This window comes from Thermobia domestica, chromosome 13 (assembly GCF_964235325.1).
Source record: "Thermobia domestica chromosome 13, izTheDome1.hap1.1, whole genome shotgun sequence".
In the NCBI taxonomy this organism is placed as follows: Eukaryota; Metazoa; Arthropoda; class Insecta; order Zygentoma; family Lepismatidae; genus Thermobia; species Thermobia domestica.
The window spans coordinates 104019127-104033498 of record NC_137466.1 but is presented as its reverse complement, the minus strand read 5'-3'; the positions used below and the strand labels follow the sequence as shown (position 1 = coordinate 104033498).

The window sequence follows — 14372 nt, the reverse complement described above, 5'->3', positions numbered from 1 at the left end:
AAAGGAAAAAACAAAAAAGAAAAAGATGAAAAGGCAAATCCCCCATATATTAATACTATGATAGGCATAGAAACGGAATTTTGCTATTTCTAGTATATATCGTTAAAATATGTGTAAGCAGGTGTTGCAGCATTTATCCTCTCAGACAAATTTTGAATAATTTAAAATATATATATTTTTTTAATTTTGCCATATTAAAAGCTAGGGATGTTACACATTAACAAAAACATTAGCAAGTTATTTTTTTTTAATAGCAAGTCTATCTTAATACATAAGTAAGCCTCCTTTCAAAATCTAAACACTAGTGTGTGTTACTTTGATACAGGAGGTCCGGCGTCTCGGGTTCGATTCCTGGTGGGATAGTATCGCCATCTGTAGTGGCTCAGATCCTATTCTAAACTATAGATCTCGCTTTGTATAACCTCTGACCCAGAAGGTAATTAAAAAATAGCAGTGTCACACGTACGCCATATGAAGGAGTTTGGTTTGTATGCCATGCTATTTTCTCAATTAATATTGAAATCGGAGATGGTAGTAGACTTCTACCACTTCCGGTTTTAATACAGAGATTAGAGATGGATTTTATTATTCAAAAAGCTTAATTCATTGTAGGAAACTGCTCCTCGTTATCTATTACCGTTTTTACTCTTTACTAATTAACGTTAAAACCGGAAGTGGTTGATTTCTATCACTTCCGGTTTGAACAAAAGGTTAAGAAAGAAGATTGTACCTAGTCGTAGAACGCTAAATTGACTGCAAACAAACGTTTCTCGCTATTTTCTGATCATTATTGCTTTATGTAGGTCAATAATAAAACCGGAAGTTGTATTCTTGGGACGCTTAATCAAACCGGAAACGATTAATTTCTACCACTTCCGGTTTGAATATCTCCTCCATCAATGAACTCGATTTCTAACTTTTGACCTTCTACGTCATGACTAAAATTGATGTTATCGATCAAGTAGTCCTGGAGATTTTTTGTTCTCCCAGACGGGCGGACACATGGCCAGACAGAGTAGGGTCAAGGGGAGTAATTGTGAAACGAGAAACTATACTTTTGAATGTACAACCAAAATCTATCGAGTTGGAAACACGAAAAATATAATTATATACGCTACACATACATATCTGAAAATAACTCAGGTGCTTTTTGTTACCATATTTAATTTTCCCGGAAAAAATGAAAACATGAGTTTCAAAATAGCCCCAAATGCGGGGCTATTTTGAAAAAGCAATGGAGCTATTGTAAAACACTCGCATAACTTACAGGATAGAAGACTCTAAGGAATACTGGAAGCTTTAATAAAATGCTTTGGTAATGTTTCACCTGACAAAATTTGATTTAATTATCTCTGATAGTTACTTAGTTATTCCCCATCAAAAATTAAATTAATAATAACTCGTATTTTGGTACATACTTTGTCAGTGATAACTTTGTAAGTGACAATGGAGAGCAGGCTTGAAGTTATGAAAAATTACGTCCGTCTTCACCATAAATTCCTTTGTTTCCATGAAAAGCTGCATATCATACAGAAAATATCAATTATAAAATATCATGCCGTTTTTGTGATTGAACGTGATCCTATTAAACACGGAAAAGTAAAAAAAAAAAAAAAAGAAAATGAACCTTTCACAGCTTGTACTGAACAATAAACAGACACTCAATTCTGATACATAATATGAAATGTTCCAAGATTATCATGTTCTCATTGGAGTACCTATAAACAGTTCTAGCGTTTACATTTCAAACATATCAACAGTCGTTTCCAAACAGTACTTATATCTATCAGCAGACATGACCATTTCAGAAGTAGGCAAAATGTCAATGATATTCGACTCTTTAACAGTGTTGAATTCAGACATTTTCACCCAGGGGGAAAGTGAACTCCTCAGGGGAAGGGAAGTTTTCTGTATTTTTTCAAGAAAGCAGCATTTTTAATATTTTTTTAAACTTTAACTTTGTTCACGAAATCTTCAGTAGGTGCTTCTTCACTTTCAATAGCAATATTTCACTGATATACTAGTATTCTTTTAATAAAATCTATAAATCTCAAACCCAGGGAGGTCAACTGGTCCTTTCTGATCCCTCTAAATGACTTTCTCTTAATCCTACCCTCTGACTTCAATTTAGTTAATTAAAAGTGTGTTTACTTTAACAATCGTAAAACACACTTACATCTGTGACTTCCGATGCGAAAAATTGGATTTTAAGTCGCGCTATTTCAAATAATGCAAGAACTATTAACTTTCAAGAACTGAAGTCTGCTGACATTAGCGATCATATGGAATGATCGAAGGATCTTCCCAATTTTTCCTTTCCTATCTCAATCCGTGCTAGTGCTACCTCCTAATACATAATATAGGGCGAGATGGTACCTACATAATACAGGGTACCTACTAAAATACAAACCTTTTATCATCAGTTGACAATTTTGCAAACTCGCTCATAGCCTTAAGAAACACAAGTTCTATTGATTATTTGGTATTCTATCTTACATGTTAGAGTGCTTAATATTTATATAGAATGGGTCTGCGTCATTTATTGAGCGATCGGATTTTGTCTGCAAGTGCACGGAAAGAAAAGCAAGGAAAGTAATTTCTACATTTTGTGATTGAAATTTTCAGTTTCTCCGGAGGGGGGGATGAATTTTCTTCGGGGGAAGATTCCCCCGGGCTACCCCCTAACTTTATCCATGTTGAAATGGTAGTTTCTACAGGTTTAAATGTTTTGTTGTTCACATCTGATTTAAGGCCCATAACTTCAAATTCACTATGAAGTAGGACTCTTAATACTGTCACAATATAACTATATGTGGTACTTTTTCGGCGATCTCCTTTAAAATTTGAATAACAAAATCTCCTAGTCTAATGAACTCTGTTTCAGGATCCTCCATTTCGACAAAATCATCAGGTTGTGGGTTATCCAAATTATCATCATCTGAAGGTGCTGTCACACAAGCAGGCATTCTTCATCAAGTTTTAGCAAGACATTCTTCGTCACTGCTCGAAAAGCCACTACCCCTTTATTGTTTATTCTTGGATGCTCTACAACATAGTGGCACTGAAACATCATAGTTACCATGCAGTCCTTCATTTATTTAAATGTTATCACGTTTCATAATAGCCCCATATAGTGTTTCGTAATAGCCCCACACTGTGTTTCATGATAACCCCTTGATTTTTGATCCATGTTGCCCTCCATCATGCTTCATTTCACACATTAGTTACATGGTCTGAAAAGCTCAAAACATCCTCTACAAGAATATATATTTAGTTAGTTAGTGAAGCATTTGGTATATGAGATATAACAGAAGTTTTAAAAGAAAAAATAAAAGTTTTTTCGTTGTAAAATGGATGCTTTCAGATTATACTTTTCTTCTCAAAGAATGTCATATTTCAGATATTTGAGATATATGCAATAGATATAGCAATCAATTTGTTGCCTTGTCAATTTTTTAAGATTTCAAAGTCATAGAGCTCTGAAAAAACAGGCGTTTCACAATACCCTACTTTTTCTATGTCTCACAATTACCCCACTTGACCCTACGTGTAGAGGTAAACCAACCTCCTTACAAATCAATACACAGATAGTATCGACAGATAACATTATTTCCCTGTAAAGTGCGTACAGAGTTATATATATTTCCTTGAAAAACTATCCTTCTACTGACTACAACCTGTTGTGTTTAAAAAAATGAAACTGAATTAGTTTGAATACTACTTTTAGTGTAGAAACCATATGATTATGTATGTTAAACTCCTGGAAACTGCCCTCAAATCAACTCCTACACTCGAATAACGTTGGCAAAAGAACATTTAGGTACAATCCTATATTCGCAAGTGTACATTTTATATATATCGGGTGTTGCAAAATAAGTGTTACAACTCTTGGGAGGTGACTCCTTCCACTGAGACAAGAAAAAAAGTTATCTTCAACTTTCTCCTATCGGACATAGTTTCAGATCTACAAGGTGCCGAAAGTGTGGGAAAATGACTTTCGGACGCCAATAGTTCGGAAACTATCCAACATAAGGAGGGCGGGTAAAAAATTCACTGAAGAAGTCATACCTGCTCTATTGAATTTTGATTGTTTCACAACCCTACCGTGCACGCGCAAGGGATTCCCCAAAGGAACGTAGGGAGTCCCGGATAATCTGCCAAATGAAACTTGGTCTAAATGAATATGAATTGATAGGCTTTCTACCAGGTAACAATAATTCGTTTGTATTAAGTCGATATCTGGAACAAATACAAAATGGCGGACACATTCATGCCCGTTGTGTGTGGTTGCATAATCGCCAGGTACGGATGCTGGCCAACAGTGACGTTCTGAGTGTTAATTTTAACAAATTTGTACTCAAATGCTCTAGAAAGACATCTGGAGTGTCGGTAGATCATAACAGATGAAGCAGGGTGATTCACATGTGTGGAAGCACTTAACGAAAAATGCCCAGAAATACACTCATACTCAGTAAACGTGAGATCAAAGCGTCGGAAATGTAAGGATTAGCGTCAAGAACATGGAAGCCATTGCCCATTTACCCATAATATTCCTTGAAACTGATGCAATATGATGTGCACGGTTGCATACCAATAAGGATGCAACAACTGAGGCCAAGTTGAAATTGTGCAATTGGACTCACTAAGAAACTGGGTAAACTAAATGAAAGTCGCTAGTGGGATAGCATGCTCGATATTGAAATATGGCCAATGTGTGTGTTGATATCAACATGTAGCTAATGAACAAATGTCAACATGTCTCACTACTGCTGGGACATCGTCCCACGTGCGAAAAATAGGAAAATAACTACTCGGGTCTTGAATCTGAGGCCGTGGGCTCCCAGTAGGTTTGGAAACTGCGACCACGCTAGCAAAAGCGAGCGCTCTAGCCCTGAGGTTCGAAGGAGCCTCACTTTCTCTGTATTCATTTCTTTGAGGAGTACCCACTTTGTTTGGCAAGCCCTTTGTACAGCCTCCCGACATACTTGTGTGTTTCATTTTGTTACTCCTACTGCACAGTTGTAAACAATCAGAGCTTTAAGACGTTTCTTCCTATTTCTAATGTCGTTTTATTTTCCATAGGTATGGTGTTCCAGCTGTAGTGTTAAGTATGCCAAATCGGTTCATTTTCGTCTTTGTCTTGGTATGTGCACTGTGTGTAAGATACGAATTTCTAGAGGTATTTTTCTATATTTCGAGTACGTCATATGTCTCAGAAGACGTGGGACATGATACAAGTTTGTTATTTGCATGCTCTATCACAATTTGAACCATGCATTAAGAAATTTCTTTTCATACGTGTCGATTGTGGGACTATGTCCCAAACAAAGAAGGACATTGATACAATTGTGTTCTAGTTACGTTCTACCAAAAGGTGCACCAGATGTAATAGCAGAATGTACAACGTTATTTTCCTAGTTTTCGCACGTGAGACGGTGTCCCAGCAGTAGTGCGACATGTTGGCATTTGTCCATTAGCTACATGTTGATATCAACACACACATTGGCCCAGTGGTTTATTTGTGGATTTTGTAGAAGGGGGGAATATTTATAAAGAATTGATTCTAAAAAATGAAGTTGAATTGTTGTACTTTAAAACAGATTATGTAGCCTATGAAAGGGGGAAAATATCTTTCCAGGCTAGGAAGACTGAATTAAACTTAGAGGCAGGGAAGTCAAGACTTAGAAGGTGGGAAATTCCCAGGCTTCCCTGGCTACAAATAAATCTCTGCATTGGCCACATTTCAATATCGAGCATGCGATCCCACTAGTGACATTCATTTAGTTTACCCAGTTTCTTAGTGAGTTGCACAGTTTCAACTTGACCTCAGTTGTTGCATCCTTATTGGTATGCAACCGTGCACATCATATCGCATCGGTTTGAGGGAATATTATTGGTGAATTGGCAATGGTTTTCATGTTCTTAACGCTAATCCTTACATTTCCGATGCTTTGAACTCACGTTTACTGAGTATGAGTGCATTTCTGGGCATTTTTCGTTAAGTTTTTCTACACATGTGAATCACCCTGCTTCACCTGTTATGCTCTACCGACACTCCAGATGACTTTCTAGAGCATTTGAGTACAAATTTGTTAAAATTAACACTCAGAACGTCACTGTTGGCCAGCATCCGTACCTGGCGATTATGCAACCACACACAACGGGCATGAATGTGTCCGCCATTTTGTATTTGTTCCAGATATCGATTTAATACAAACGAATTATTGTTACCTGGTAGAAAGCCTATCAATTCATATTTATTTAGACCAAGTTTCATTTGGCAGATTATCCGGGACTCCCTACGTTCCTTTGGGGAATCCCTTGCGCGTGCACGGTAGGATTGTGAAACAATCAAAATTCAATAGAGCAGGTATGACTTCTTCAGTGAATTTTTTACCCGCCCTCCTTATGTTGAAAAGTTTCCGAACTATTGGCGTCCGAAAGTCATTTTCCCACGCTTTCGGCACCTTGTAGATCTGAAACTATGTCCGATAGGAGAAAGTTGAAGATAACTTTTTTTCTTGTCTCAGTGGAAGGAGTCACCTCCCAAGAGTTGTAACACTTATTTTGCAACACCCGATATATGATTTGTCAATATGATGTATCGTATGATTATAATGACAAGTAATTGTAAATAGTTCAACTGGTTTTTAAACATTTTTCATTGTCTTTCTCCATCTTCTTCCTGAATCTTCACCTCTGACCTATTCTTCCCACCTATTGGCTAGATTTTTTCGTTCCGTTATTCTATTAGTCATTTCTTCAGAATAACCTACGCCAGCGATTCTCAATCTGTGAGTTGCGGTTCACTAATGAGTGTTGAAGTAATATTTTGTAGGTCGCAAATACCAGGTTTTCACACATTAAATTCTTATTTACAACGTGGGGGTGAGTGTGTGTGGGTGGGTGTATGTTGTATGTATCTGAAGCACATCGTTTAATTCGTAAGTATAAGAAATATATTTTTATCTTAAATTTCAGGATCTTGTTATAAAATACACACAAGTAACTGAACCTCTTCAAAAGAAATTCTGTGTTTATTAACCTGTAAAGGCACGCTTACCTCTCTCAAGAATTGAACCTAGTTGCACTAGGGAGATGCTTAAAGTGGACAAGAGATTCTTCTTGGTTAGTAATCTTGGAGATTACAACCTAGTTTTAAATATAGAATGAAACGAATACGTCTTTTCAATACTGGTAAAAATGGTGGTATTGGATGAAAAAAAGGGGGAAAGTCTAATACTTGTAGTGTTTTCATAATATGCAAACACGACGCAATCTTCTCAACATTAGTCGTTCTTTATTAGGAACCAAAGACAAATAGGGTAGAAATTGGCCTCTATACTTTTCCGAATCTATCGTTTGTGATGGCGCGGCGGTCAGTCATCTGCAGTGTTCATGGCCTCATTTGCTTCCTTCAACCGAACAGTTTGGAGATATACAATTGTCTCTTAAAGTCATCTGGGTCTGCTCTTCTGCTTATGATAAGTAATCGATTGTCTGTCAGCAACTCCTAATCTTATTCTCCACACTATATGGAGAAAAATCCTGGTGTCATTCATAAAATATTTGCTGCCCTAGTTCTCTTGTTGACACACTCACACGCAGTGGATTTTAAATACGTGCTGGTTTTTAGAAATAATTACATAAGATATGGAAAGAGAGAATATTATGTCACTTTTATTGCCTTATACATAAAAATTTACAAAGAAAACTCTTCTTTAAATTGTTTTCTGTTTCTAAATTGTAATTATAGAAAGCTGGATGCTTGGAAAAACAATTGTATCTGAACATTAGGCGAGTCTCAAACATGGAAATACTTTTAGATCACTCACGTTGGCATTTCATTTCTTTTCTTTCTTCGTCTAATATGAATGAATTAATGATTAGGTTTTAATGAGGACATCAGCCCCGGGACTAAAAGGCCAATGGTGACATACGAATTTATAAGTAGACGCAGCCGATGCAAAAATGATTCCAAAAGCATGACTCTTGCTATAATCAAAAGTTGATAAAAAAAATCTCAATACAATCAAACAATAAAATTTTAAAATGTTATCAAAGATAAAATGGAGGTCGTAAAAAAAACTAAAAATATAAACAACAAATATAGGCCTATGACAACCATGGTGACTAAGTGATAGAGCTTACCTCTTGTGCGTGGCGTCCTGGTTCAATTCCCGGCCAAGTAATTTTGTCGTGGACTACATCATGTTCGTAAGTTTTCTCATGATACTTACATTTTCTCGCACTTTCTCATTCTATTAATTCTTCCATCATCATTCACTTGCTTTAATCATCGTCTTTGTTAGCCTAAAGAATATAATCGTGGGACGTTAAACTGAAAGATTTCATTTCTAAACTATATATATATTCATTTTCTTTACAGTACGGCTATATCCATCCATCTGTTTGTCAAAAAGTATCAGAGCAAAAACAGTAAGAGATAGGGAGAAACGAATTTGAGTATGGTTGGATACAGTGTGCTATGAATTGGTCGCAGCATCTCCTCGCTTAACTCTCTATTCAAACCGGAAATGGTAGAAATCAAACATTTCCGGTTTCGAGTTGGTCGTCACAAAGCAAAACAGTAGCGATAACGGTTTTCAACAATGGTCAGCGTCCCACGAAGAGATTCTCTCTCTCTATTGAAACCGGAAAATGTAGAAATCTATTACCATTTCGTTTCCAATTTGACTCCTATAGAGGGAAAACAGTAAAAAAGGAGTCTACAAACTGTTTGTTGCTAAAAATTTAAGATACTAAAAATATATTACATTTCAGTTGTTATTCTTCTATTGAGACCGCAAGTAGTAAAAACTGGTACGACTTTCTACTTCAATATTACAATATCCCCTCATACTTGTGAACAAGATGTGTTTTTCCACAAGGATCATCAAGCAGCCGACAGAAGCCACGCACGAAGTACGAAAAAGAACGCCACGAAGGACCCCTACAACCCATCCACAGGCCCCGCCTCCAAAATCTGCTATAAAAGTGCACGTTGAAGTATAGAAGACATCAGTTCCAGCTGATCATTCCGACCTTTCTCTTCGTGCTGCTCTGGGAAGGAAAGACTACTTAACGTTTCCTCTGCGCTTCTCTGAGCAAGAGGTTTCTATCCTATCTCCTCGCTGCTATGGGTAGGAGGTTTTTTCTTGTCTCCAGGCTACACTGGGCAGGAGACACCAACCCACCTCCGCGCTGCTACGAACAGGAGGTTCCTAAATGTCAACCTCAAAGACCTCCGTGCTGCTACTGACAGGAGGTTCAATCTCATAAAGAAAGGACTATTACTTACAGAAAACTATTTATTTGTATCGAGCATAGTGTACTAAGAATTTGTATAGGATTTTCCTAGGGCTAATAAAAGATTGCGAAAAATGATAACGCTTCTACCGTCTCTATCATACAATATGAAGTGATATCATTACAATATTGACTCGTATAGAGTGAGTACGTGATAGCAATAAACTTTATACATATATATTATGTAGTATTTGTTTATATATTATATATTACTACTATATATTATGTAGTATTTACAACTAAATAAGAACACGATAATTACAATTAGTACACTCACCCTAAAACAATTCGTAGAAATACAAAGGCCAATAATCTTTTGATTATAATCATTATCATTTCAAATATCATTTTCTTAGCTTGAAAATCAGCTATTACGGCTCTGGCTACATCTTGTGCTTCATGGACATTTATCTGATGAAAAAAGCGTATGTTATATAAAAATATAATTCTGATATCAGATTAAAGTCTTATTTTTAAGTTAATACCCTAATAGCATTGTAGACTTGTAATAAATAGCCTTACTCAAGCCTTCAAGGCTAAGTCTGTAGACTTGCACAAATTTTCCATTTACATGGCTGCAGACTTAACTAAGGCTATGGAAAACTTGCTCGTTCCTCGATTGCAAGCTTATTTCAGACTTGACAATAATACATAGTATAGGACTGGCCTTAAAATTCTTTTAAATTGACGCATGTGTCAAGCATGATTTCACATTTACACTTGGCAAAGCCATACATAGAGAGAACCTCTAAGAGTAAGTCTAACACAGAAGCATTCTTGAGCAGCCTTCATTCTTACATCTGCTTTAAGCATACACAGATTTACACGTCAAAGCTATCTGGACTCGAAGTGTGACTTAAAATATACACTTGACAAAGCCATACACAAAAAGGATTTCTAAAGTTAAGTCTATCAAGGACAATTAAGAGCAAACTTAGACTTCCTGTAGACATACTTGCTTACTGGGTGACTATGACCTCATCAACATGTAAAAAGTCTGCAATTTTGAAGATCTAGTCTGAACAGGTGCTGCATGGAAGGCAGTCCTACTAATACAGTTAAGCTAATGCATTAAAGAATACAAATGTATCCAACCCAATTTTGCAGTTATAGGAAATTTCATGGAATATGAAATGAAATATTTCAATTTAGCGTCCCACGATTATGTCCTTTAGGCTAAGGGAGACGATGATTAAGGCAGGTGAATGATGATGGAAGAGTTGGTGGAATGAGAAAAGTGGGAGGAAAAGGGAGTAACCTGATAAAACCCACGGACACAATGTTGTCTACTACAAACTTACTTGACCGGGGATCAAACCAGGGGTCCCACACACCAGAGGTAAGCGCTCTACCACCGAGACTGCGTGCCCCCATTTCATGTTATAATTGATGTGTGATTCCTTGGAGGTATTACTACATAGAGAAATAAATTATTTGTGGACACCGTAACTCCCTTTATTGAAATTACGTTCCAGCATTTTCCTAATAATTAAGTTTATAGTTTTTGTACTATGAATCATGTAAAGTGTATTTAAAAAAGAACACTAAATGAATATTTGAAGAATTGATATGTATCATACGATATACTTCTCTGTGTAATTAGTGACTATTTTCTTTTACTTTTGAACTCATTGATACATTTAGCTGTATAAATTAATTAAATAAAAAGTTCCAATGTATCTAGAACGGATAAGCATTTTTTATAAATTATAGTGAAACATCTCTTTTGCATCTGCAATAAGAATCAGTCAAATGAAATTCAGCTGAAGCTGGGTAGGAGAAAATGTACCTATACCCTATGACAATACCGTACACTCTAAAATTGTTAATAAACTTTTTTAACGGTGAAATCAGGTGACAGGTTTCTCTGCTGATTAACTCTTGTGTCTGTATCAGTGCTGGGGCGGCGATGGTTCAGTGGTAGAGCGTTCACTTTGGTGCATGGGGTCCCTGGTTCGATTCCAGCTCGCGCCAAGTGAACTTTGTGGTGGACAAACACCGCGTGCGTGGGTTTCGTTGGGGTGCTCTCGTTTCCTCCCACTTTCTTCATTCCACCATGTCATTGATTTCTCATCATCACCGTCTCCTTTAGACTAGCCGGCATAACGGTGGGACGTAAAGCTCAAAGATTTCATGTCATTATTTGTATCAGTGCTTACCGTCTCTGTCATATCTTAAACTGAGCAAAAGAATATCCTCTTCAAAATTCCTTTTAACTGCACAAACATATAGAAATCGAACGGTGAATAAGATCAGTTATAGGATGGATGGAACTATTCACGGACTTCTTAATGACATTCAGTTGGCTGTTTGGGAGGGGTATCGCGTTCTCGTAAAATATAGTACCTCCTCTCGTTAAGAAGCCACACCTATTGGTCTTCTTTCGTATGTAATGTCTCGTACCATACCTAGGTATGTAGATTATGCGGACATAATGGCTGAGTAATAGAGCACTTTGCTCTGATGTGTTGGGTCTCTGATTCTATTTGAGGCCATGTGTGTACGGTGCGTAAACCGTATCTGTGGATTTTTTTCGGGGTTATCCCGTTCCCTCTCAGGTCAGCCATCCTGAATGAAGTTTTCCTTGGGTTTTCTGCATTCAAACCAGGCAAATGCGGAGATTGTGCTTAACATAAAGGTCCCAGGCCGCTTCGTTCCTTCCCCACTTCTTCGGGTAGTGTGTTCAGCGAGAAACGTCATCTTGCATATGTGACGGGTTTAAACGGCCATAGGTGCTAGTAGTGCCCAGAAATATAATTCCTAACCTAATTTAATATTTTCAGTGTTCTAATTCGTAAACAACGAAAAAGCTAATCCAATGACGCCTCATTTCTTATCAACTAAAATTAGGATATAGTCTCACCTATAAGTTGGATTTTAAGTTGTAATGTTAGGTGTGCTACACATGGAATCAATTATTTGCTGACAAGGAGACACACGGAAGTGTCACTCACTGATTTGAATGTTAACTTTGAACACTTGTAGAACATCGAAAATCGACACGTTTTTTTTTTTTTTTTTTTGTTTCGTCAATGGTGAAGATTTAAGGATGGAAACCACCCTTTGAACGTTAGGGATGGTCTCTAAACATAGACCGAAAACAACCATTTAATTTAGAAGAAAACATACTGCCAGGGGGGAGGGGATTAGGACAGCTGATTCAGAATCTGATGTCAAAATTACAAAATTCAAAATGACAGATCCAATATAGTGACTAGAACTACAAAATGTTTTCTTTTTTGAAATTCTCTGCAATTAGACAAAGAACAATTATAATTGACAGAGGTTACTGCGAGGAGGTTGCAGATCAATTTTAAACCCTTTTCTGTACTAATTTTAATGAAATGCTTGATTAAAGCGAGTCTCTGTATCTGTCACTATAGAGTTTACAGAGACACAAACAGTAGAAAGTGCGGCACAGTCAATAAATCTATGACTCACAGCTACACCATACAGCCTTTAATTTCTGAAAATGGTGTTCTGTTATCACATTGTTAATTATCTTGCAGAAAAAGAATGGAACATTTGACCCTATAGTCCAAAACAAAGTCTTTTAATCTGAAAATGTCCTTGTGAAAGCATCAATTTCGGAAAAATTAGCATCAGGTCTTGTAAGATCATGGTTCCAAGAGGTTTTCCCCCCAGCGTCTAATGCAAAGTCCATTTTGTTATTAGATTCGTGGAGTGGTCACAATTAATCAACTTCAACCTGTTTTACGAACAAAGGTGTACCTCAAAATAGAAACCATTCGGCACTAACAACTGGTAGAATTCAGCCTCTTGATTTGTTCGTCTTTAGGCCATGTAAAAACTTCTTGAGACATTTTACTGATATTGTCCTCTACAACTATAACATAAATTTACATCTCCGTAATAATATTATTTAGATCCAAATCACTGATTCATAACAGTTTTCTTCTCCCAGATTTGCAAATCTTATTAGATATGTGTGATGCAAAAACAGTTATTTGGAAGAAAATTGTGTTGCATTTTGCGATTTGTCAGAGTTATTGCTGTAATAAGGTGAGCTTGGGGTAAACCATGTTTATGCATCGTTATGCCAAGATTTGTTTACTAAATATCATTACTGTGAAGCGTTTTCCAATGTTTATGCCAACCTTTTTTTTTAAACGAAATATCATTACTGTGAAGCGTTTTCTCAATAAATTCAAAATTATAACAACTAAGGATATGTGAAGTTCTGTCATAGTAAGAGGCAAGGGGGCTCACTATACATAAGCAACCCGAATAGAGGTGCAAAGACTTACTTTAATCAAGCATTCCGTTAAAATAAAGGGGTTTCAAATCAATAGAAAGGGATTTCAAACCAGTCTGCAACCTTCTCGTGATAACTCCTGCCAACTATGCATGTTCTTGGCTAAGTGCAGAGAATTTCGAATCAGAAGACATTTTGTAATTGTAATCATTATATTGGATCCGCCATTTTGAATTTTGAAATTTTGACGTCAGATTCTGAATCATCTGTTGTAAAACGACCCTGGCAGTATGATTTATTCTATATTAAATGGTTGCTTTCTGTCTATGCTTGGAGACCACCCCTAACGTTCAAAGTATGGTTTCTACCCTTAAATCTTCACATTGCCGAAAAAAAAAGTGTCGATTATTTTTCAATGTTCTACAAGTATGCAAAGTTTCATTCAAATCGGTGAGTGACACTTCCATAAGTCTCCTTGTGAGTCTTAATTGTAGACTTACCACAGGTGGTACAGTTATGGTCTGGTATTGTATTTTGACATCAAAGTTATCTGCCAAAGCGTGTTGTGCCTTTAAGAGACCTGCATATCCTTCTCCAAATCCTGGTTCAACGTTTTTTGATGCATCGCACGTATCTTTCGTACCAAAAGCTACAAAGAAAGTAAATTAGAAATACTTAATCTAGTCTCTATAAGTAATCAAAATACGAGGGACGTCCCCCCAAAAAAATGTAAGGGGAAAAGTCGGTTTTAAGGGAAAAAGTCATTAACTGCAAATTTTCGTGATATTACGTTGTTGGTTATATTGGATCAATTTTGGCATAACTTCTTGTTAAACATATCATCATT

The 14372-nt window shown here is 36.6% G+C and overlaps 1 protein-coding gene across 2 annotated transcripts in view; it reads right to left on the bottom strand.

Moving 5' to 3' along the window:
- The window catches only part of LOC145668406 (protein sneaky-like), a 127365-nt gene that overhangs the window by 40457 nt on the left and 72536 nt on the right, over nt 1-14372 (bottom strand). For both annotated transcript variants that reach the window (XM_081736208.1, XM_081736209.1), the window contains exons 8-9: nt 14026-14174; nt 9587-9720 (exon numbers count right to left, since the gene is read on the bottom strand). In XM_081736208.1, the coding sequence (XP_081592334.1) occupies nt 9587-9720; nt 14026-14174 (283 nt within the window). The remainder of the gene's footprint in view (nt 1-9586; nt 9721-14025; nt 14175-14372) is intronic.